This window comes from Tursiops truncatus, chromosome 8 (assembly GCF_011762595.2).
Source record: "Tursiops truncatus isolate mTurTru1 chromosome 8, mTurTru1.mat.Y, whole genome shotgun sequence".
Classification (NCBI taxonomy): Eukaryota; Metazoa; Chordata; class Mammalia; order Artiodactyla; family Delphinidae; genus Tursiops; species Tursiops truncatus.
In genome coordinates this window covers 14,502,854-14,529,246 of record NC_047041.1, presented here as the reverse complement: position 1 = coordinate 14,529,246, position 26,393 = coordinate 14,502,854, and the positions used below count along the sequence as shown (strand labels likewise).

General features: G+C 41.7%; 1 protein-coding gene across 5 annotated transcripts in view; it reads right to left on the bottom strand.

Annotated features, from left to right (window-relative positions):
- JAML (junction adhesion molecule like) overlaps nt 1–26,386 on the bottom strand; it is a 33,865-nt gene extending 7,479 nt beyond the window's left edge. Inside the window, exons 1-6 of one of the 5 annotated variants that reach the window (XM_073808149.1) lie at nt 25,385–26,386; nt 14,826–16,130; nt 11,809–11,963; nt 10,003–10,228; nt 5,888–6,000; nt 2,096–2,333 (exon numbers count right to left, since the gene is read on the bottom strand). In XM_073808149.1, coding sequence (XP_073664250.1) covers nt 2,096–2,333; nt 5,888–6,000; nt 10,003–10,228; nt 11,809–11,963; nt 14,826–14,868 — 775 coding nt within the window. In that variant the 5' untranslated portion in view covers nt 14,869–16,130; nt 25,385–26,386. Of the gene's footprint in view, nt 1–2,095; nt 2,334–5,887; nt 6,001–10,002; nt 10,229–11,808; nt 11,964–14,825; nt 21,370–25,384 lie in introns of those variants that run through there. The other 4 variants (XM_019941806.3, XM_019941808.3, XM_073808150.1 and 1 more) reach the window with 4 other exon arrangements.
- Between the last annotated feature and the right edge of the window lie 7 nt (nt 26,387–26,393).

Here is a 26,393-nt window from a genome sequence, read left to right as displayed (position 1 = left end):
TAAAGACGCAGACGTAGGGAACAGATTTGAAGACACAGTGGAGGAAGGGTAAGCTGGGATGAAGTGAGAGAGTAGCATCAACATATATACACTACCAAATGTAAAATGCGTGGCTAGTGGGAAGCAGCTGCATAGCACAGGGAGATCAGCTCAATGCTTTGTGACGACCTAGAGGGGTGGGATAGGGAGGGTGGGAGGGAGGATCAAGAGGGAGGTGATATGCGGATATATGTATACACATAGCTGATTCAATTTGTTGTACAGCAGAAACTAACGCAACATTGTAAAGCAGTTATACTCCAATAAAGATATATATATTTTTAAAGTCAGTAGTAGAAATGACAGGACTTGTCAACTTGTTAGACTGGGGGTCATGGGAAAGGGAAGAATCAAGTACAGCTCCCAGGCATCCAGTTGGATAACTGTGTAGATGGTGGTGACATTAACTGAGGTTGAAGAGATGGGCTGGGGAGAGGTGAGAGGGGTAGGTTTGGATATGTTGTATTTGAGTATTTGTGGAATATTTGGGTGGAGCTCATATAATACATAGAGATAGATAGATAGGTAGGCAGACAGATAAAGTTGTATCTAACATAGAATATATTGAATGTATATAGAACATGGTGTTCAATACTACTGAGGTAGAGAAGGTCAAGGATGTGCCTTTAGAGTACCATTGGTGATCTATGCTAGAGCAGAGGTAGAAGCAGAAGACTGAATGCAGTGTGCTATCAATTAATGGGAGATGAGATAGGAGACACCATGTCCAGCCCTTTAGCAAGCTATCTGGCTGTGTAAAGAAAGAAATACATAATGTACTGTGGGGAAGGTTGCACAACTCGGAATATACAAAAAACCATCAAGTGTACACTTTAAATGGGTAAATTGTAAGGTATGTGGGTTGTATCTCAATAAAGCTGTTTCAAGAAAAATAAAGATATAGGATGAGAGCTAAAGGAGACAAGGACATAGGTAAGAGGAAGAGTGGAGTGTATGTTTGTGCTGAGTGGTAGAAGCCCTTGGAAAGTACGGGCTTAAAGAGCCATGCTGTGAGGATCCTGAGAAGGAAGAGAGAGCACCACCCGAGCACAGGGGCTCAGATAAGCCCTGGGTGGAAGGGAGCTCAGGATGGCAGGGCAGGGAGGACGATGGGAGTGGATGTAGGTCCGTTTGTGGGCGGGGAGGGCTCCAAAGTTGAATGAGCTCCCGTTAATGGCTTCTATTTTCTCTGTGAAGTGGAGCTAAGACTTCTGAGAGTGAAGAAAGCCATCTGTCTGCTTCCCTCTCCAGCTGGGATTCTTTGCTATTGGCAAGAAGGCGCCTCCATAGACTTAAGTCTCTGGCCAGAGGTACTGGGGTGTGTTGCACCCTCACCTCTATCCCTGCCCCCAGCCAACCACAGCCCAGCCCTGGGTCCCTAGCAAAAGGCAAAGTCCACAGGCCACATCCTGACTGCTAACTGGGTTATGGTTTAACTTGAACTCCTCACTTACCAACCTCTATCAGTCAACACAATTTAGTCTTTACTCTCCTACACACCAATGGCCTTAATACACAGTGTTTCACCAGAATACAGAATCTTTGATCAGGAAACCCCTCTATTTTTGGTTCTGACCCCTTCCTGTTTTCTCTCTGTTCTTTGCTGTCTCTCACCAGCTCGGGACCATCTTCCTTTCCACTACAGAGCACAGAGCATCTCCCTTGAAGCCAAGTCAAAACAACTCCAATCCACCTCTGAGCTCCTGTACTTTTAACTTAGTATATTACACCAATGATGAGTGAGGTCCGGCAGAGGGGTGGTGTTCACTCAATATTAGCTTTTTTTTCCTTGACCTGCCAGCAGGGAAGAACTAGGGTGAGGCAAGTAAGGTGCATAGGGCACCAAATTTGAGGAGGTATCACTCTCAAGGTCATGCAAGTACAGGGTACAAGTGCCTGATAAGTGCTGGGCTTATCAGGTTCAGGCAAGTACAGCACCTGGGAGTGATGCCTCCTTAAATTTTGCACCCTAGAAGCCTCTTCAGCCTCACCCTAGTCCTGGCCCTGCCTACCGGCTATGAGGCTCCTCCTCCCTCTCCAACCAAATGTTAGATACTTCGAGGCTCTTTCAGGATCACGTGCAGCACAGTGGTTTTCCTGACTGTCAGGTTCCCCAGGTGGATACTGCAGGTGTAGCTTCCTCCATCAGACTCCTTCACTCTGTGGAGCACAATGGAGCCATCGTTGTGGGAAGTGTCCCCCACCAGGTTTACACGGTTCTGGAAGCGGCCCCAGTTCTGGGGGTATCCCATGGCTGCCTTGAGTTTGGGGTAATAGCGCAACACAATCTCCTCCTAGAAGGGAAAGGCAAAACGTATGAGATTGAAGGGCTGGGGTAGAGGGGCGCCGGGAAGGTGGAGAGGGGGAGCTCTCAGGACTCACAGACTCTGTGTGTGGAAACAGTAAAGGTATTATCAGAAGGTATTAAGTAACACAAATCCATGGACACATGTCTCTGCAGGCACATAGCTGTGCAGGATGCCACCAAACCACAAACAACTCTTCCATCTCAAGAGAGGGATGAGGAAAGTGGGAATGAGGGACTTTCAGGTTTTTGCACTTCTCCAGTAAAAAAAGTAAAAGTACACCTTTACTTTTTATGACATATCCAGTTGGATTTCCAATAGGCACCTGAAACATGTCTAAAACTGAACTCCAAAATTCTCCCCCAAACCAGTTCCTTCTCATCCATCCCATTTTGGTAAATGGCAACGTCTTCTTCCTTAAGCTCTGGTTAAGAATCTTGCAGTCATCCTTAACTCCTCTATTTCTTGAACAACTCTCGTCTAATCCCACAACAAATCCTCTACCCTCGAAATACATCCCAAATCTAGCCACTTCTCACCTCTTCCACAGTCTGGTCCAAGCCACCATCTCTCACCTGGATTTCTACAAGAGCTTCTCAACTTGTATCCCTCTATACTCCCCACTACAGTTTATTCTCAGCAGATGAACCTTTAGAAATATAAGTTAAATCATATCACTCCTCTGCTCAAAACCCTCTAATAGCCCTCCATTTCTCCTAAAAGTACAAAGTCCTCCATGAGCTGCCCCACCCCCATCTCCTCTCTGATTTCATCTTCTACTGGCTTTTTCCTCACCTACTTGGGTCACTTCACTCCAACCACACCAGTCTCCTTGCTGCTCCTTGAGTACTGGCCTCAGGGCCTTTGCACTTGCTGCTTCCTTTGCCTGGAACACTCTTCCCCCCTAGACAGATGCACGGTTGCCTCCTTCACTTCCTTGAGACCTCTGCTCAAATGTTACCTTTTTGGTGAGGTCTCCCTGACCACCTACATAAAATAACAACCACAAAACCCTGCTTTCTTGTTCTCCATAGCTCTTACTATTACCTGACATATCATGTATTTATTTCTTCATTGTTTTACTATGTATATCCCTCCATCTTTTTTTTTAACATCTTTATTGGAGTATAATTGCTTTACAGTGGTATGTTAGTTTCTGCTTCATAACAAAATGAATCATCTATACATATACATATATCCCCATATCTCCTCCCTCTTGTGTCTCCCTCCCACCCCTCTAGGTGGTCACAAAGCACCGAGCTGATCTCCCTGTGCTATGTGGCTGCTTCCCACTAGCTACCTATTTTACATTTGGTAGTATATATATGTCCATGCCACTCTCTCACTTTGTCCCAGCTTACCCTTCCCCCTCCCCGTGTCCTCAAGTCCATTCTCTATGTCTGCATCTTTATTCCTGTCCTGCCCCTAGGTTCTGTCCCTCCATCTTGATTGTAAGTCCCCCATCAGGGCAGGAGCTTTGAGTATTCACTGCATAGCAGATGCTTTAAAAACACTTGTTAAATAAATGTGTTGGAGTTTTTTATAAAGTTATATAAATATTATTATTTTTTAAAAGCTTTTAAGAAAAGGAAATGGGCATACAAACAGAAACATGAATGAAAAGACCTGGCTTGTCTCTTGTGATTCAAATTCACAACCCAAAACGTCAACTCTCATCCTATTTTCTGCAGTGTCTCAATTGGTGAATGACATATAAATGCATGACGAGTTCCCAGAGGTGAATCTGGAACTACATGTAATTCCCCAGACCCCACCATGATGCCACCATTTCTTTTTTTTTTTTTTTTGAATTTTTGAATTTTATTTTATTTATTTTTTATACGGCACGTTCTTATTAGTTATGTATTTTATACATATTAGTGTATACATGTCAATTCCAAACTCCCAATTCATCCCACCACCCCCCACCACCACTTTCCCCCTTGGTGTCCATACGTTTGTTCTCTACATCTGGATGCCACCATTTCTGACCCACTCAGCATATAGGAATCAAGTGAGTATAAATGACTTTTTGTAGGGATGACCTGGAATATGTCTTCATTTATAAAAGTTAAATCTTTTCTAAACTTTGTACCTTAACTTTTATTAACAATAAGTTACCTGAGATATCTCTTACAACACACCTTGACTCATCAGGATATCATCATGCCATAGTTGACATCTACTGGTCTAATGAACTAACTTGCTGTTTACTACTTCAGAGTTCCCATGAAGTACTCCTCAACCTGGTCCCCAGGACCTACTAATCCCAACATTCGAAGCATCCATGAAGATAAAGAAAATTCCCTCCATCACATAAATGGGGCAATGGGGCACAGAAGAAAACTCACAAAAATAACCCAAATAAGAATAAGAGGGCTTCCCTGGTGGTGCAGTGGTTAAGAATCCGCCTGCCATTGCAGGGGACACGGGTTTGAGCCCTGGTCCGGGGAGATCCCACATGCCGCGGAGCAACTAAGCCCGTGTGCCACAACTACTGAGCCCATGCGCCACAACTACTGAAGCCCGCGCGCCACAACTACTGAAGTCTGTGTGCCTAGAGCCCGTGCTCGGCAACAAGAGAAGCCACCTCGGTGAGAAGCCCGCACACCGCAACAAAGAGTAGCCCCCGCTCACCGCAGTTAGAGAAAGCCCACACGCAGCAACGAAGACCCAGCGCAGCCAAAAATAAATTAATTAAATAAATAATTTTTTTTAAAAAAAGAATAAGAATGCAAAATGGTATAGACGATCTTATTTGCAAAGCAGAAATAGAGACACAGATGTAGAGAACAAACGCATGGATGCCAATGGGGGTTGGGGGGATGGGATGAACTGGGAGATTGGGATTGACATATATACACTATTGATACTATGTATAAAATAGATAACTAATGAGAACCTACTGTATAGCACAGGAACTCAATGCTCTGTGGTGACCTAAATGGGAAGGAAATCCCAAAAAGAGGGGATATATGTATACATATAGCTGATTTACTTTGCTGTACAGTAGAAACTAACACAACATTGTAAAGCAACTATACTCCAATAAAAATTCATTAAAAATAAAAATCAAAAACATTTTTTTAATTTTAAAAAAAGAATACAAATGCAATTGTGCTTATGCCTAGCCCATTGCCTTCCTGGCTGGGCCACCAAAATCATCCCCCTTGCTATCCCACGGACTCTATGAAAAGGAGAAGGGAGAAGAGGAATTAAACTAAAATGCAGTGGCCAAGTCATGTACAAATGCTTTACACCAGCGTCTCCTATATGCGTCCTGACAACCTGAAAAGCTGAGCAGCAGCAGCATCTGCTTCTTCTTCTTCATCATCTTCATTAGAGTCATTTTTCCCAACCGGAAGCTGAAATTGCCCAGCCAAGTGGCTGAGCTGAGAGGCCCAGCTTTGCCAAGGTCCAAAGCCCAAGCCCTCACAACACCACCACATGGCACCTGGTGCCTGGATTCTTGATCTCCCCGCTCTGTCCTGACAGCATCAGCCAGGGGCTTCTTATACACAATGAGGGTTTCTCCTCCTTACCTTGGTGTGCTCTCCTGATGAGAACATCCAGTCTACCCTGGTCATGTGTTTCTCTTCTGTGCTGTGGAAAACACATCCCATCTGAGTCGAATCACCCACATGAGCCATGAGCTCTGGGGACAAAATGATAAATCAAGTCAAACTCAAGGTATAATCTATAGAAGCCAAAGAACTTCTAGAAGAGATAATATTTAGCCAAAGATCCTCAACAGTAAAATCAATGTCACCACCAAACACTGCACACTTTCCCTCCACAGGTGATCCAGATTATTCTGTGTGGTCAAAGTACTCAGAGGTTTCTCACTCAAATCCACACAATACCCCAAGGATAAGACAATACCCTCTAGCTACCAACATTGGGGTCCCACTGACTTCAGTAAACACTTTCTGGTTCTCTTAATTCCTTTCTCCTTCTCCTTTTCTAGAACCTCTCCCACAAGCCCCAACTCCACTTCAAGCTTGTGATAAAGAAAGTACAGAAAACCTTGAAGCCCCCCACTTTCTGTTCTCCAACTTAGATACCCACATCTGCTTAACATAAACAGGAAGTGGAAAGTTATATAACTCTCATTCTTAGAAATAATCCACTGGCTCTCCTAGCTGAAAAACTGAATCACGGGTAACTCTCTTCAACTTCTTTTATTCTTCTACAAGTTGTCTTAGGACTTGCTTAGGACAATTCTGGCTAGAGTACAGGTCACAGGACTGCTTGCTAATTAGGCCAAGACAACAGACAGTTTTCCTCTTGGCTTTTCTTTCTGTTTTAATCCCTGCCCCCACTTCCCCATCTGCTCCCCCTTCCCCTGCTCCTGACTTTCCAACAAATAGTCTCTTCCTCCTGCTTATTTGTATAAGCAGCTGACCCCATCATATGTTTACTGCTTTAGTCATTTCAACAAGTCCCTGAAAAAGAAAACAATTGGAAAGATGCTTCTGATTTTTCAATAGTGCTCTATACAAATCGACCACAAAGTCAATTAAGAAAAGAAAGGCAGGATGATATTTAAGGGAGACACAAGCCTAGGTCTTAACTGGACAGAGTTCCTTCAAGAGAGCATTAAGCAGAGCTCATAAAGGAACACAGTACATCAGCTAACCTTTTCATCCAAATTGTGTCCCTGGGAGAACGTTAACTTACCACCCAGGAGGAAAGACACACAATGGGAGGAAAGCAAAAGAAAATATTATGAACTCAAAACTCTATGGAGGGAATTATTTTGGAAGTAATAAAAATTCACTGCAAAGAATACCAATAGGGAAGGAAACACCCTCTAAATCTATGAGTATATTAAGAATTGAACCCTGTTTTTTAAATGCAATAATAAGAACTGAACATTCTGAGTTCCTTCAACACACCAGGCATGTGCTAGACACCTAGGATATCACCTAGTCATTACAATATTTTGAGATATGCACTATTACTCTCCCATTTCGCAGAGGAAGAAAGTGAAAGAGCCCAGAGCTTCATGGCCAGTAAAAGGCAGAGCCAGCACTCAAACCCAGGCCTGAGTGAAAACAAAGCCCACGCTTTCTCACTCCCTTTACTGTTACCACCTCACATAAGTGGAAGGATGGCTGATTCTAGAGCAAAAATATGGGAAGTTAATATTATTTTATTTGTAAGAAAATTGTCTATACCACTGAAATTTTGTTTTCCAAATATTAGGAACTTTCTCTAAATTAGGATTTAAAGCACTGTTAGGTGTGATTCCAAAACATGGGCTTTTAATTATTTCATTAGATTGCCTCCCTTCTAGAATCATAGACCTTTATAAATTGAAAAGAGATTAGTATAGAATAAAAATAATAGAGTAATGAAGTTAGGGATCCAGAGGCCACCTAAAGCTCACATACTATACGACCTACCATGTGCGCGAATCCCTTCAATAAGAATATTTTCTCTCCTTGAACAACATATTTTCCAAAATGTTAAACCAAACTCAAAACATTGTTCAAGCAATTCATCTGATATGAAAACTTTAATTCAATTTTGAATCTTAAAAATGAAGATCATCTGACTGAAATTATATGCACAAGTTTGAATAAAAATTACTTTTTGTTCTCTTTATACTTTTCATCAACTATTATACAATATATCTATACAGTATAAGTGTATAATCTGAGGACACACACATTCAGATGCCTTAAAATCCTTTCATAGAATAAAATGGAAGCAAATTCCTAAGAAAGAAAGAAAGGGAAAGAAAGAAAAAAGAAAATTGTCTATGGTGTTTAAAATAAGAACTACGAATAAAAGAGTTGAAGTAGTAGAAACACAGAAAAATTACAAACTGAAGGATAAACTTTGTGGAGGAAATCTAGATGAGTTTTCACATGGAAGGAGATGGCCACCAGGCAAATGGTCAGGAGTTAGAGCTATTCCCATGCCGCTGGAAAGGAAAAGTAAATACAAGTTGCTCCACTGGCTACTGGGAAATCTGACTACCCCTAAAATTGCTCTAGCCTGCTCCCATGGACTCAGTTCTTAAAACTGCCTCCTTTGGGCTCCTTCCCTCTGTGTCTCTTCTAAGCAGGAATAGGCACCCGTTTTGTAGGACATGCTTGTAGTCCTCAGGCCCAGCATCAGAGAACAAAGTAGAAAGGGGTAACTCAAACATAATCCTTGGGGGACACAGACAGTTGGTTCATTTCTTCTTCCTGGAGAGCCATAGATTTAAAATCGAAAGAAAAATGCAATTGATAAAAGTAGGAAAAATTAGGAGAGAGGCCAGAGGCCACCTTCTACAATTCCTTCTACCCTTCCATTTTTTAGAAGTCAGATTCAAGTGAGGGATGCTAATTTAAGAATTCCCTTCATTTGACAAATGTTTACTGAATGCTTACTCTATGCCAGGCATTGTGTCTAGGGCTGGTCATGGGACAAAGAACACAGATCCAGGTGAGCAGGGGAGACACAACTGAACAGGTGTGTTGAATATCACCAGAGACGGGGACAGGGTGCTCCAAAGGAGCTCATTGAAAGAATGGACCTAAACTAGCTGGCAGGAAGCGGGGCGTCCAGTTTCTAGTTCACTCACTAAACAGCAAGCTCTCCTGAGGCCAAAGACTGTTCCTTCTATCTCACACTTCTTTTTTTTTTTTTTTTTTTTGAGGTACGCGGGCCTCTCACTGTTGTGGCCTCTCCCATTGCGGAGCACAGGCTCCGGACGCGCAGGCTCAGCGGCCATGGCTCACGGGCCCAGCCGCTCCACGGCATGTGGGATCTTCCCGGACTGGGGCACGAACCCTCATCCCCTGCATCAGCAGGCGGACTCTCAACCACTGCGCCACCAGGGAAGCCCTATCTCACACTTTTAAAGAATGTATTTAATTCTGTGGTTTTCAAACTTTTTTTTTTTTTTTTTTTTTTTTTGGTTTTCAAACTTTTTAAAGCAGCAGAATTCTTTCTTCAAACGAAATCTTATCTGGCAGCCCAATGAATACAACAGGAAAAGGAAAAGGACTTTGGTTGTAGTGGAGGTGGAAGCCTGAGGTCCTGCCCAACTAGATCCTTTATCAATCCCCTGCCCTGTTCTCATGCTTTGTGTGGCCCACCAGGTTCCTTGGACCTTGAGTGTTCTATAGAACATGTTTTTTAAAACCAACAATCTACTGAAGCCATTTATAAATGGGAACATAAGGTCCTAGGAAGTTAGAGAGATCTGCTCATTTCTTTTATATCCCGCAGAACACCTAACATAGTTACCTACAAAATATGGACACAACATCAACATGGATAACTGATGGGAAGCATCAGGGTATAGTGAAAAAAAAACATGGACTTTGTTGACAGAGGTACCAGGGTCCAAGTACTGGATATGCCATTTAATAAATATATGTCCTTAGGCAAGTCACTTAATCTCTCTAAGCCTCAGTTAACTCATCTGTAAAATGAAAAGAATACAGTTCTTCCTTCACAGCATTTTCATGAGGTTGAAACATGATAAAGTAATAATAAAATAATGATCATCATTATTTTTATTTTATTGAGGACTCACTCCATGGTAAGTACATAGCACAATGGCTGTCACTTGCTCAACAAAATCAGTTCGCTTCCCTCACCGCACACCAAATCTCTTGCCCCTTCGCCCTTCTCTGAGTAAGCATTTATGTACCTTTGGGCTCCTCTGGTAGTACATGCAGGACCACTGCTTTTTTGAACACCAGGCTCTCCATTTTGAAGCGGATTTCACAGGTATAGTTTCCCTGGTCAGCCTCTTCCACATTTTGCAGCAGGAGAGAACCGTCATGGTGTAAGATGTCCCCCACCAAGCTCACACGATTCTGGAAACGCCCCACAGGCACACTGATGTTGGCATAATAGAAGAGCACGTAATCATCCTGGAGGGCAATACAACATCAGAGAAAATGTAAAGTCCATGGCACCAGACCCAGCAGTCTGGATTCAAAAGCCCCTGTTCTGTGGAGGCAGCATAGTCATCATCACCACTGTGATCAAAAAGTACTTGGGGGCTTCCCTGGTGGTGCAGTGGTTGAGGGTCCGCCTGCCGATGCAGGGGACATGGGTTCGTGCCCCGGTCCGGGAAGATCCCACATGCCGCGGAGCGGCTGGGCCCGTGAGCCATGGCCGCTGAGCCTGCGCGTCCGGAGCCTGTGCTCTGCAACGGGAGAGGCCACAACAGTGAGAGGCCCGCGTACCGCAAAAAAAAAAAAAAAAAAAAAAAATAGTACTTGGTACCCAATTCATCATCAACAACATCATCATCATCATCACCATCATCGTGTGCCTGGCAATACACTAACTTGCACAAGGCTCTGTGGCTCATTTTACACAAAGACAATTGGAGAAACAGGGTCAACACATTTCCATTTCTTACAGTTTAAGGTAAAATGTAACACCCACTCTGAAGATCACTCTGGGGATTCAAACTCACAACTTTTGAAAAGCATCTCCCATCTTCACCCTGTGTTCTGCCATGGCCTCCGCATTCGATGGCATCCAAATGTAATCCCACAGACAGGCTGTTGTGAGAATCCCCAGCATGTTGGCTGTTACCGCTGTCCTTTCTGCCCTCCTCCAGGCAGCTTATCATAAGGCATGAGAAGGAGTCATCAACAGGGAATGGTTTACAGACTGGGAGGGGGAGCCACTCAGACCATGGGTATTTCCCTCTTATAACAATAAATAGTAATAAAAATTTGAGTGACAGTAGCATGATAGGGATAACATGCTCTGAGCTACAAAAGCGATATTTCATTTGCAAACATTGGGACTTTATTGTCAATAATACATTACTTAGGACATATTTCGCAAATGATCCTGACATACAAGTATCTCCACAGAATCTCAGATGAGGCTTAATACACTCTGTTTCCTAATCCAAAGAGCTCCCATGAAAGGCCTTCACTCAGCCATGCTGAATCTGCTAATGCCAACACTTCAAGCAGCCATGAAGGAGAAAGAGATGATTCCCCAGCACATAAGTGGGTCAGTGGAGTGCTGAAAGAATCTGTCCCCTCCCCAAAGAAAAGATTCCTGTGACACCATTCCTGTGCCTAGCCCATAACTCTTTTTGTCTAGACCAATGCGTTTTCACTCTTCTCGCTCTCCTACCCACCTATGCTACTCTACAAATGGGAGAAATAGAGGAAAGGAACTAAAGAACTTTATGTGCATGTCTCCCATTAGCTTCTCAAGGTCCCGAAAAGTAAGCATTACCATTATTATAATCACCTTCATCTTCACAGATGGGGAAGTTGAATGTCAGAGAGTTTGAGTCATTTACCCAGCTGATTACACAGCCAAGAGGCCAGGAGGAGGCTCCGTTCTGGCAAGCTCCAGAGCCCAAGCTCCTGCAACCCCGTCTCATGGCACTGGATGACCTGATTCTCCCTCTCCCCACATTCTGACACCATTGGCCAGGGACTTTTAATACACAGCAGTGTTTCCTCCTTCTTACCTTGAAGTGCTCTCCTGATGAGAACATCCAGTCTACCTTGGTCACAAGTTTCTCTTCTGTGCTCTGGAAAATACATCCCAACAGGGCTGAATCACCCACGTGGACTGTTAGCTCCACGGAGGAAACAATCAAGTCATTCAGGCCCAAGAAATAACCTACAGAAGTCGAAAAGGCAAGAGGAGGCATCATTCAGACAAATACACGCAGCAACAAAAACTAGTATTAATCTCCAAGTATATGCACCTTTCCACCCCAGATGACCCAACGTGGACAAAGTATTCAGAGGCCCTTCATTCCAACCAGCATGGCATTCCCAAGGGTAAGAGAAATACTCTGTAGTTCCCCCCACGTAGCTCAAGTCAGAGGGGTTCTACAATCTTCATGCTATATAGATGCTAACTGGTCCTGTGCTCCTAGCCAGTCCCTTCCCCTTTTCTAGGATTCATCCCTGCAATCTCCTTTCTAAAGAAAGAAGAGAGGGAATTCCCTGGTGGTCCAGTGGTGAGGACTCTGCGCTTTCACTGCCAAGGGAGCAGGTTCGATCCCTGGTCGGGGAACTAAGATCCTGCAAGCGGCTGGCATGGCCAGAGAAACAAAACAAAAAGAAAACAAGAAGAAAAGAGAAGAGAAACCCTGAAGTCTCTCCTTTCAGGTCATGAATTTAGACATCCATAAACAGGAAATGGGATGTCTCTGGCTCCTAGTTTCAGTTAGGGAACTGAAAAGCCAGTTCACAGGTACTTTTGCTTCCCTCTGCCTTTCTCCTTCTTTAGTTCCTTTACAAAAGCTTATCTCTGAATTTGCTGGCTGATTCTGGCTGTAGTGCAGGTCCTTGTAATTAGGCCAGGACAGAGCACAGCTCCTCCCTTGAATTTCCTTTGTTTGCCTTCTCCCCACCTCCCTCCTCCAGCTCTGCCCTCAGCCCTGGCTTTCCAGTCTCTAAGGTTAGCCCATGCGGTACCCCTCCACTATCTGTCCATTGCTCAAGTAATTTCTCTTTTCCCTTAAAGAAAAAACCATTTCTAAAGAGAAAACCATTACATGGATATTTCTGTTTTCACAGGACATGCTCTATGCAAAGAGATAACCATAGCAAGAAAGACACATTTAGATGCTGGCCAGTTCCTATCAAAGAAGAGCCAAGTGAACGAATTTTGGAGTAAACAGAAAATGTGCCAACCTCTCCATCCAAGCTGCTGCCCCGGGAGAAGAGTGTTAACTTCCTGCCCACAGCAGGCAACACGCAGTGGGGAGGATGTGAAAGAAAACATGAACTCTCCACTCTCTGGAGGGAATTATTTTTTGAAAGAAATCAAAAGTACCTGCAAAAGCGACCTGGAATTTTCCTGTAAGGAAGAACTGAGCAACTTTAAGTGTGGTTAAAGGTATAAGAAGCTTATTTAATGTAATATGAAGAGCACTGTCTGTAGAATTAAATGAGTTTGCTAGAAAGCAAGAGCAACAACCAAAGCAAAGAGAAACTTATACCTGATAGGTAACCTTTGTACAGAAATGGCTGAAGAAATCGAGACTTTCTACAGAGGAGGAAAACCTCTCCAAGAAGTACTATACCCCCTGATGTCACCAGGCCACTCCACACGGGGTTGGATTGTTAAGTCTCTGGATGGAAGGGCAAAAACCTGCAGGCTGCTTCACCCAGGAAATGTCTAAATAGCCTCTGAGATTTTTATAACCCTGATTCCATGGGGAAAAAAATTCTCTAATACATACCAGTTTCATGTGTGTGTGTATGTCTGACTGCATGCTTGTGCACATGCTATGTTGCCTGGAATTAGAGCAAAGACAATTCTTTTGTGCACTTTGCTGAGTCAGTGCTTAGGTCACCATGCAAAGTTTAAGAAACTAATAATAAAGAGAAAAATAGAATAGATAAACAACAAGGTCCTACTGCATATTACAGGGAACTATAGTCAATATCCTGTGATAAACCATAATGGAATATAAAAAAGAATGTATGTATATGGATAACTGAATCTCTTTGCTGTACAGCAGAAATTAACACAACATTGTAAATCAACCATACTTCAACCATACTTTAAAAAGACAAAAAAATAGGGACTTCCCTGATGGCATAGTGGTTAAGACTCCATGCTCCCAATGCAGGGGGCCCGGGTTCAATCCCTGGTCAGGGAACTAGATCCCACATGCATGCCACAACTAAGAGTTCACATGTCACAACTAAGGAGCCCGCCTGCCACAACTAAGACCCAGAGCAACCAAATAATTTTTTTAAGTTTTTTAAAAAAGAGAAAAAAATAAAAAGCTATGAGAGCAAAGCATCTCATTAATTTATTCTTCCAACAGAGCTGTATCCATGGGATAAAGAGAAGACAAGGGGACAAAAGGATGAAAAAGTTAGAAAGAGATGGGATTAGCAAGAAGAAGCAGCCCTGAGCACCGTAGGAACAGGAGACTCCAGAGCAGGCTTTTGAAAAGTGGAGCTTAAGGAGAAACCTGAAGGATAAGGAAGGCTTAGGCATGCTTGCTAGGGTGAGGTGGGGAGAGAAGGTTCCAGGCAAAAGAAACCATCCAAAATTGGGAAAGAGCTCAGCGCATTTGAGGAACTGCAAGAAGACTAGTGTAGCTAAAGCACGAAAACAATTACAGGGATTCTGGGACTCCCTTTGGTAATTTCATTTCCTGATCTGAGACTAGCTGTGGTTTTAAAGATAACAATTTAAAGTGCAGGAATACCAGCGAGAAACTTTCTTTGTATCCCATAGGAAGGTCCTAAAACACCCAGTCAGGACCCAAAGGCATTCTGTTTCTAATAGCAGCAGAGGAATATTCAGCTTTCCAAGGAAGAGTCTCCTACCTGGCTTCTAAAACAGCTGTTGAAGCAAAACGGCTGTTTCAACAAAACTGTGAAGTTCCAGGTTGGGGTTTCCATTTTCAACAAAGCAAGGGGAAATGAAAATATATAAAACTGGCTTCTGAACACGCATGAGACTTACAAGAAATCAAATACCCTCCTTGGTCCCTTGGCTTCTACTTACTGAGTAACACCGGCACCAGGATGCATTTCGGTGGGTAAAACATGCTGCTCTCAATTTTTCAACCTTAAAAGAAAAAAAAAGTCAGAAAATAGTGTCAAGAGAAGTTCATTAATTTAACACATCAATGGAGAGTTCTGTGAGTCAGCCTCTGTCTGAGGCACTGGGCTGCAGCACGTAGCAAGGAAGACAAGGTCCCAGCTGATAGCAGCTTGCACGTGGAGGGGAGATGGAGAGGAAAAAAGCAGCAAATGAATGAATAAGAAACAGTGGATGCTGGTAACTGCTATGATGAAACAAAACAGAGTGGTATTTGGAGAGTCACTTGCGGGCTGCCTCAGACTGGCTATAAGGGAAGATTAGATGAAAGTTGCTTTTAAAGAGAAAAAAAGCAAACAATTCCAGGATAGCCTTGAGGTGACAACCCTAGACAATCTACAACCTGAGAGTTTCACATAAACAAAAGATTACAGGATACTCAGCCTGAAATTTTTACCTATCTCTCCAACTAAATTAAAATGACTACCTTTAAATAGATAAAGAATGTTCTGGACATGTAAGAAAAGAGATACGCAAATACGAGGAAATTTTTTAAACTCAGTTATGACACAAAGAAGCCACATGAAAGGTCCACAGTGAGATTTTTTTTAATATTTTTTTAGGCAGGATAGCATGGATAGAATGCGAATTGGGTTGTGCATGGGCAAAAGTACTTTTAAAACATCTATATTATCTCTGTGGTATTAATTTCACTGCATCCACCAGCTCCTGGGAAAGAATTCACTGTCTGCGCAATGCCCTGCAATTTTCTTAACAAAACAGAAGAACCCTAACTCCCAGGAGTTAAAATTCAACAAGCCTTGGGTTCCTACCTACTACTGTGGCTGGTCTCTGTCATGATCCCCGCACCTCTAACATTTTGGAGTAATTCCACCTCAGAATATGCTAGGAGGAAAGGTCTTCTTTGTGTATTAACATCATAGTACCCTACCCAGCTCTGCTGGAAGTCCAGCACGTATAGTGGCCATTTTAATGTATAAAAAATGATTACCTAAGAGATTTTGTTTTTTAATAATTTGTCTGTTTGATGCTTGCCGTTTTGTCTGTCTGTTTTTCTTTCTTTCTGGCTGCATTGGGTATTCGTTGCTGTGCACGGGCTTTCTCTAGTCGTGGTGAGCGGGGGCTACTCTTCGTTGCGGTGCGCGGGCTTCTTATTGCGGTGGCTTCTCTTGTTGCGGAGCATGGGCTCTAGGTGTGCAGACTTCAGTAGTTGTGGTGCACAGGCTCAGTAGTTGTGGTTTGCAGGCTCTACAGTACAGCAAGAGATTTCTTACCTGTATTCTAATCAACAAAGTCCTCCATCTGAAAAATCAGGGTCAAACTGTTTAAGGTGGCCCTACCTAGGTCTCGCTTATGCAGAAAGTCCATTGACCTTGCTGAACCTCAGTTTCCTCACCTATAACATGGGGATAATGACACAAGGATCAAATGTGATAATGCAGATAACAGTGCTTTGAAAAACAGAAAGCATTACCACATGAGATCCTATTTTTATAGCCTAAAAGTCAGATAGGAAACAGAGTTTGTAGCCTTAGAGGAGATTTTGGGTTCTGAGAATCTACCTTTACAAGAACAGCAAATGATGAATCAGAATGAACTGGAAACTTCTTAAGTTTCAGTTCTTGAATTCCACTACAATGTAGATAACAATTACACTGACTCAGATTACCAAAAGTCACATTAAATTTCCCCAAATATGAGTACTTCTAATGAAAATACAAGCTCTCAGGATAGCCACAGCTTTATTCCTGCTGCATGACACATGCCTTACCCTACGCATACATGCATGAGCATGATAAAGGGCTTCCTTTATATCATAACTTTAATTCATCATATCTCAGATATCTAAGATCCCTGTCGTGTTCTGGATGAATTCTTCTCCAGGGAGTTGGTTGTGCTCCCTTCACTGCCCAGCAAACAGCTCTCATATATTCCCCAAAGCAGTGCGCCATTTGCACGGAGGAGTAATCATTGATTACAGTGTAGAGTTATCTATACTCTCAGGGGCAGGACCATATGCGTCTCATTTATGAGTGTCCCACACCCATGTTACAGTATCGGTGAAGTGCCTGGCATATACTGGACAAGTGCTGACAGCTGCCAATACAACCATCAAACTGAAATCAACTTAGACATCGTGCAAATGCACCACTCTATTCTAAGAGGAAATCGGCAACCCCAAAAAGACTCTGAATCTAGTCACCAACCTCAAGACACACAGAGCCACACCCAAACCATTTTCAAACAAATTCTAAGAAGTGTGCAAAAATCTGATAAATAGAAGATACCCATTTTCAGTCTTAAGTACTCAAGTGCACCACTAGAACTCTGTGTGAATGAATAGAGAAGCAATGATTTAACATAAAAAGCATTAAGTTTTTAAAAAATTATCTTCCCAGATCAGACATTCCATTAACTAATTCTTTGATATTTGGGAAACCACTCAGTCTCCCCAGGCCTCATTTTTAACATTAAAGGGTCAGACTTTTTCCCCCTAGTTAATATAGCACCACACTAGAAATCAGGAGTGGATACTCAATAAACTAGAGAAGGTTATATGCCAGGCACTGTCTGAGTGCTCTGCACATTAACCAATTTAATTCTCACAACCCCCTATGAGGTTTTACAAATGAGGAAACTGAGGCACGGATTGGTGAAGTGACTTGCCTAATAACACAGAGCAAGTGGTAGGCCAGGATTCAAACCCGGGCATTCTGGATCAGAGCCTGTCTCTTTACTAGCCTGTACTGCTCTTCCATGTGTGTGAAAGTAATCAATGTTTTACAGCAAAGCTTCCCTGAACTTCATTTACCAAAACAAGATTAATCTGCTCCCCCTGACTGAATGCTCTTCCCATCCCCTTCCCCTTGTTAACTCCTGTTCATCTTTCATATCTCAAATTAAATGTCATTTCCTCAGGAAAACCTCTCCTGAACCACCCTTCCGAGGGCAGACCCTAGCCACATGTTTTAATAGTACCATTTCTCTTTCCTTTAGGGCATTTGTCACAACTTCTAATTATCTATTTACTTATATGCTTGTTTGATTAAAGTCTTGCTCTCCACCCTCACCCCCACGAGGCCAAGAGCTGTGGCTATGGGCCAGTGCATCTCCAACACCAGCGCAGAGTAAGACCCAGAGTGGGAGCCCAGGGACCACTCATCAGATGAACTAATAACACCTAACCAGGCCAAGAACACTAGTCAAATTTGAAGATTCCTAGTTAGTTGGCAAATATTCAGAAATTCCTATCATATAATACAGATAGATAGATATTACACACACACACATATATAGTTCAGAATTTTATCATTCAGATATGTAATTCAGTATATATATATATTAATCTCAGTCTCTAAAAATCTAACCAAAGCATTCAGATGCACCTTCAGCACCTTGATAGACTCCAATTGAATCCTCAACTCAGCCTGCTTCCTTTCCCGGATACTGACTTATCTCTTCACCAGCATGTTCTTGAGATAATTCTGCATAGTAAATTATCTCACATGTTGGCCAAATGTTTGGACCTGAGCTTATGGCTCTTTCACAATATAACTCTTGGCAAATACTTTCTATCACTCCTGGGGAGTTGTAAGTATCAGGACCCCCTTTTCCCCAGTGCAGGGGAATTGTTGTCCTTGGCACAATTATAACAGAAAAAAAGATCTTCAGAAAAGAGACTCATGACAATGAGACTACAACACAGGATGTGGAAATGACCCCCAAATATTACGATATTACAAGACAAAATAAGGGAGAGGCATTCTCTCTCTCAGTCAAAGCATTTGCCCCTAGTGAGGACAAGCAACCACTGAGCACACAGACAACCTCACTGCCCTCCCTCACTCAGGCAGCTGCTCTACCTGCAAGGCTAAGTCCCCTCAATTTACACATCACTGTGTACCTCCAGGATTTTGGATGTTTTTAGGTATACGAGTCCACATAACCACTCTGAGGCATGAACCTCTTAAAATGCATCCTTGTTTTTTCCTTCCAAGACCATTTAGTACAGACTGGTAGGTTACATGGCTTCTTATAATACAGTCTCAGTTACATCGGTCAACCCTGTACTTGAAGGGGACCTTGAGAGTCATTACTCCTGCTCTCTCCTTTAGAATGGGTTCTATCTAAACCATCCTACTTCATCTTTCCTGAGATCAGGGCTATGCAGAGGGTGTGGCAAGTATAGACAACAGCCTAGCTCTCTAGGGAGGTTTAACTTCCTGACTTCTTAAGGTTAAATATTGGCCTGTCTAGGACTGGGAGAAGAGAAACAGTGCAGGAAGAGTTCTGCCATGAGTCCAAGGACAGCTAGTCACAGCTCTACCCGAAGCCACAGGCAACTTAAAAGCTAAAGCCTTGAAGAAGGAGTAGGAACCATTTAAAGATGCGTAGAGCAGGTGATAAACTAAGATGTGATGTGAGAAAACGTGTAAGAAGGAGGAAGCAACACAGTTGAGTTTGAGAGTCTTCTGCTGACTAAGGACAAATCTGATGTGAGTTCATTTTGAGATTTGAATGAAGATCGTAGTGTAAGGTGGTTGCTGAACTCAAGCTGTGTTAAACTGCCTGACTGCCCTGCTTCATTGTTTGTAACTAGAGCCGTGTGGCTGACAGAGTCTTTGTGCTCTGATCGGGTGTCAGGCCTGTGCCTCTGAGGTGGGAGAGCCAAGTTCAGGACACTGGTCCACCAGAGACCTCCCGGCTCCACATAATATCAAACGGCGAAAGCTCTCCCAGAGATCTCCATCTCAACTCTAAGACCCAGCTCCACGCAATGACCAGCAAGCTATAGTGCTGGACATCCTATGCCAAACAAATAGCAAGACAGGAACACAACCCCACCCATTATCAGAGAGGCTGCCTAAAATCATAATAAGGTCACAGACACCCCAAAAGACACCGCCGGATGCAGTCTTGCCCACCAGAAAGACAAGATCCTGTGTCATCCAGCAGAACACAGGCACCAGTCCCCTCCACCAGGAGGCCTACACAACCCACTGAACCAAGCTTACCCACTGGGGGAAGACAACAAAAACAACGGGAACTACGAACCTGCAGCCTGGGAAAAGGAGACCCCAAACACAGTAAGCTAAGCAAAATGAGAAGACAGAGGAACACACAGCAGATGAAGGAGCAAGGTAAAAACCCACCAGACCAAACAAATGAAGAGGAAAGAGGCAGTGTACCTGGAAAAGAATTCAGAGTAATGATAGTAAAGATGATCCAAAATCTTGGAAATAGAATGGAGAAAATACAAGAAACAGTTAACAAGGAGCTAGAAGAACTAAAGAGCAAACAAACAATGATGAACAACACAATAAATGAAATTAAAAATTCTCTAGAAGGAATCAATAGCAGAATAACTGAGGCAGAAGAACGGATAAGTGACCTGGAAGGTAAAATAGTGGAAATAACTACCACAGAGCAGAATAAAGAAAAAAGAATGATAAGAATTGAGGACAGTTTCAGAGACCTCTGGGACAACATTAAATGCACCAAAATTCAAACTACAGGAGTTCCAGAAGAAGAAGAGAAAAAGAAAGGGACTGAGAAAATATTTGAAGACATTATAGTTGAAAACCTCCCTAATAAGGGAAAGGAAATAGTCAATCAAGTCCAGGAAGTGCAGAGAGTCCCATACAGGATAAATCCAAGGAGAAACATGCCAAGACACATATTAATCAAACTATCAAAAATTAAATACAAAGAAAAAATATTAAAAGCAGCAAGGGAAAAGCAACAAATAACAAACAGGGGAATCCCCATAAGGTTAACAGCTGATCTTTCAGCAGAACCCCTGCAAGCCAGAAGGGAGTAGCAGGACATATTTAAAGTGATAAAAGAGAAAAACCTACATCCAAGATTACTCTACTCAGCAAGGATCTCATTCAGATTCGATGGAGAAATTAAAATCTTTACAGATAAGCAAAAGCTAAGAGAATTCAGCACCACCAAACCAGCTCTACAACAAATGCTAAAGGAACTACTCTAGGCAGGAAACACAAGATAAGGAAAAGACCTACAATAACAAACCCAAAACAATTAAGAAAATGGTAATAGGAACATACATATCGATAATTACCTTAAATGTAAATGGATTAAATGCTCCAACCAAAAGACTGGCTGAATGGATACAAAAACAAGACCTGTATATATGCTGTCTACAAGAGACCCACTTCAGACCTAGGGACACATACAGACTGAAAGTGAGGGGATGGAAAAAGATATTCCATGCAAATGGAAATCAAAAGAAAGCTGGAGTAGCAAATTTCATATCAGACAAAATAGTCTTTACAAGGGACAAAGAAGGACACTACATAATGATCAAGGGATCAATCCAAGAAGAAAATATAACAATTGTAAATATTTATGCACCCAACATAGGAGCACCTCAATACTTAAGGCAAATGCTAACAGCCATAAAAGGGGAAACTGACAGTAACACAAACATAGGAGGGGACTTTAACACCCCACTTTCACCAATGGACAAATCATCCAAAATGAAAATAAATAAGGAAACACAAGCTTTAAATGATACATTAAACAAGATGGACTTAATTGATATTTAAAGGACATTCCATCCAAAAACAACAGAATACACTTTCTTCTCAGGTGCTCATGGAACATTCTCCAGGATAGATCATATCTTGGGTCACAAATCAAGCCTTGGTAAATTTAAGAAAATTGAAATTGTATCAGGTATCTTTTCCGACCACAATGCTATGAGACTAAACATCAATTACAGGAAAAAATCTGTAAAAAATACAAAACATACAGAGGCTAAACAATACACTAGTAAATAACCAAGAGATCACTGAAGAAATCAAAGGGGAAATCAAAAAATACCTAGAAACAAATGACAATGAAAACACGATGACCCAAAACCTTTGGGATGCAGCAAAAGTAGTTCTAAGAGGGAAGTTTATAGCAATACAATCCTACCTCAAGAAACAACAAACATCTCAAATAAACAACCTAACCTTACACCTAAAGCAATTAGAGAAAGAAGAACAAAAAAACCCAAAGTTAGCAAAAGGAAAGAAATCATAAGATCAGATCAGAAATAAATGAAAAAGAAATGAAGGAAACAATAGCTATGATCAATAAAACTAAAAGCTGGTTCTTTGAGAAGATAAACAAAATTGATAAACCACTAGCCAGACTCATCAAGAAAAAAAGGAAGAAGACTCAAATCAATAGAAGTAGAAATGAAAAAGGAGAAGTAACAACTGACACCGCAGAAATACAAAGGATCATGAGAGATTACTACAAGCAGCTATATGCCAATAAAATGGACAACCTGGAAGAAATGGACAAATTCTTAGACAGGCACAACCCTCCAAGACTGAACCAGGAAGAAATAGAAAATATAAACAGACCAATCATAAGCCCTGAAATTGAGGCTGTGAATAAAAACCTTCCAAAAAACAAAAGTTCAGGACCAGATGGCTTCACAGGCAAATTCTATCAAACATTTAGAGAAGAGCTAACACCTATCCTTCTCAAACTCTTCCAAAATATAGCAGAGGGAGGAACACTCCCAAACTCATTCTACCAGGTCACCATCACCCTGATACCAAAGCCAGACAAAGATGTCACAAAGAAAGAAAACTACAGGCCAATATCACTGATGAACATAGATGCAAAAATCCTCAACACAATACTAGCAAACAGAATCCAACAGCACATTAAAAGGATCATACAACATGATCAAGTGAGGTTTATCCCAGGAATACAAGGATTCTTCAATATACACAAATCAATCAATGTGATAAGCCATATTAACAAATTGAAGGAGAAAAACCATATGATCATCTCAATAGATGCAGCAAAAGCTTTTGACAAAATTCAACACCCATTTATGATAAAAACCCTCCAGGAAGTAGGCATAGAGGGAACTTACCTCAACATAATAAAGGCCATATATGACAAACCCACAGCCAACATCGTTCACAATGGTGAAAAACTGAAAGCATTTCCACTAAGATCAGGAACAAGACAAGGATGTCCACTCTCACCACTATTATTCAACATAGTTTTGGAAGTTTTAGCCACAGCAGTCAGAGAAGAAAAGGAAATAAAAGGAATCCAAATCAGAAAAGAAGCAGTAAACCTGCCACTGTTCACAGATGACATGATACTATACATAGAGAATCCTAAAGATGCTACCAGAAAACTACTAGAGCTAATCAATGAATTTGGTAAAGTAGCAGGATACAAAATTAATGCACAGAAATCTCTTGCATCCCTATAAACTAATGACGAAAAATCTGAAAGATAAATTAAGGAAACACTTCCATTTACCACTACAACAAAAAGAATAAAATACCTAGGAATAAACCTACCTAAGGAGACAAAAGACCTATATGCAGAAAACTATAAGACACTGATGAAAGAAATTAAAGATGATACATACAGATGGAGAGATATACCACTTTCTTGGATTGGAAGAATCAACATTGTGAAAATGACTGTACTGCCCAAAGCAATCTACAGATTCAATGCAATCCCTATCAAACTACCACTGGCTTTTTTCACAGAACTAAAACAAAAAATTTCACAATTTGTACGGAAACACAAAAGACCCCAAATAGCCAAAGCAATCTTGAGAAAGAAAAACGGAGCTGGAGGAATCAGGCTTCTGGACTTCAGACTATGCTACAAAGCTACAGTAATCAAGACAGTATGGTACTGGCACAAAAACAGAAATATATCTCAATAGAACAGGATAGAAAGCCCAGAGATAAACCCATGCACATATAGTCACCTTATTTTTGATAAAGGAGGCAAAAATATACAATGGAGAAAAGACAGCCTCTTCAATAAGTGGTGCTGGGAAAACTGGACAGCTACATGTAAAAGAATGAAATTAGAACACTCTTTAACACCATACACAAAAATAAACTCAAAATGGATTAAAGTCCTAAGTGTAGGGTCAGAGACTATGAAACCCTTAGAGGAAAACATAGGCAGAACACTCTATGACATAAATCACAGCAAGATCCTTTTTGACCCACCTCCTAGAGAAATGGAAATAAAAACAAAAATAAACAAATGGGACCTAATGAAACTTAAAATCTTTTGCACAACAAAGGCAACCATAAACAAGACAAAAAGACAACCCTCAGAATGGGAGAAAATATTTGCAAATGAAGCAACTGACAAAGGATTAATCTCCAAAATATACAAGCAGCTCATGCAGCTCAATAGCAAAAAAACAAACAATCCAATCCAAAAATGGGCAGAAGACCTAAATAGACATTTCTCCAAAGAAGATATACAGATGGCCAACAAACACATGAAAGGATGCTCAACATCACTAATCATTAGAGAAATGCAAATCAAAACTACAATGAGGTATCAGCTCACACCAGTCAGAATGGCCATCATCAAAAAATCTACAAACAATAAATGCTGGAGAGGGTGTGAAGAAAAGGGAACCCTCTTGCACTGTTGGTGGGAATGTAAACTGATACAGCCACTATGGAGGACAGTATGGAAGTTCCTTAAAAAACATAGAATACCATATGACCCAGCAATCCCAGTCCTGGGCATATACCCTGAGAAAACCAATTCAAAAAGAGACATGTACCACAATGTTCACTGCAGCTCTATTTACAATAGCCAGGACATGGAAGCAACCTAAGTGTCCATCGACAGATGAATGGATAAATATGTGGCATATATATACAATGGAATATTATTCAGCCATAAAAAGAAATGAAATTGAGATATTTGTAGTGAGGTAGATGGACCTAGAGTCTGTCATACAGAGTGAAGTAAGTCAAAAAGAGAAAAACAAATACTGTATGCTAACACACATATATGGAATCTAAAAAAAAAAAAATTGTTCTGAAGAACTTAGGGGCAGGACAGGAATAAAGGCGCAGACATAGAGAATGGAATTGAGGACACAGGGAGGGGGAAGGATAAGCTAGGACGAAGTGAGAGAGTGGCATGGACATATATACACTACCAAACGTAAAATAGAAAGCTAGTGGGAAGCAGACACATAGCACAGGGAGATCAGCTCGGTGCTTTGTGACCACCTAGAGGGGTGGGATAGGGAGGATGGGAGGGAGACAGAAGAGGGAGGAGATATGGGGATATACGTATATGTATAGCTGATTCACTTTGTTATAAAGCAGAAACTAACACACCATTGTAAAGCAATTATACTCCAATAAAGATGTTAAAAAAAAAAAGCTAAAGCCTTATCACCATCATCATCATTATCATTATCATTTACTCTTTCATTAAGAGCAAACCTTACTCCTTTTTTCTCTGAGCATCTTAACACAAGTTACTCTACACTACAGAAAGGAAACGTGTCCCCATTAGACTACCTTATGGCAGTCCTCCTGCAGAAATTGACAGCTCTGTGATTGTGGCCTCACAATCCAAAAGGATTGCCATTAAATGAATACTTTTAGAACCAGCCTTCTTCTGAGTGAGAAAAGTTCAAGTCGCTGTTTAAGAAATACAAAGAAACTGCTTACCCAAGATGAGGAATGCCAGGAGAAGCAATGCACTGAGCTCTCCCACAACTGCAATTGCCAAGTCCAACTGAAGACACTTCTGCCTGCACAGAAGTTCAAGCTCAGAGCAAACCAATGCGTGCATTCTGAGTTGGCTGCAGAGACACAAACAGGAACCTTTAAATCAAGGTTCTTGTTTCAGTCATCTGGCCTATTACCCACTTGTTATTTACACTTTCATTCTAAAATGAGGTAACAAATTCACCTTACTGAGGAGAGCCTCATGTTCCAGACCTCTGCAGGTGTCATCTCCCCTTCTAGATTACAAACTCTCCAAGGGTGGGATCTCAAATGGTCCCAGGCAAACATGCTGAGAAAGAAATCAGCCTCTTGCAAACAAAATAAATTTAAGATTAACACAAAACATTTTGCTCTGTATCTAAAATATAGCAACCTTTCATTTTTTTTCTCTCAACACAGAGGGGCAATATAGCCAATCACTCAATCTCTGCTTCCAAAGATGTGCCTGCCCAGTCCTCCAACTCACCACCTAGGCATGTCAGTTTCCACTGACCATGTGATATCAGCATTTCTAGAATACAACAAGCATCTTATTCCCCCAGAGAATACTGTGGGTGACTAGATAAAAACTCAAAGCTTCTTCACGTTGAGGTATCTTTTGCTTTTAAGTTGCCACTTGAAAATATGTGTTCTCAGTGTACGCTCCTTCAACCTTGCCTGCACTGGCTTGCCTCACACGTGGGCATACTTGTTTTTTGGAACTTGTCCTGTATCATTTGAAAAGCTGTTGAATGCTTGCTCTTTACCAGGGCTATGCTACATGGTTCTTGAAAACTGGTGTGCTGATAAGCCAGCAATTGAGTAAATACCCCCACCATGGCCTATTTCAAGCTACCAACACTTTAACAATTGGCCTGCAAAATTCCTAAAAATTTAACAATCAGCTCTTATGGTGTGAGCTGGCTGCAGCACCCCTTGGAATCTATGCAGATTCTTGCTGGGGTACGGC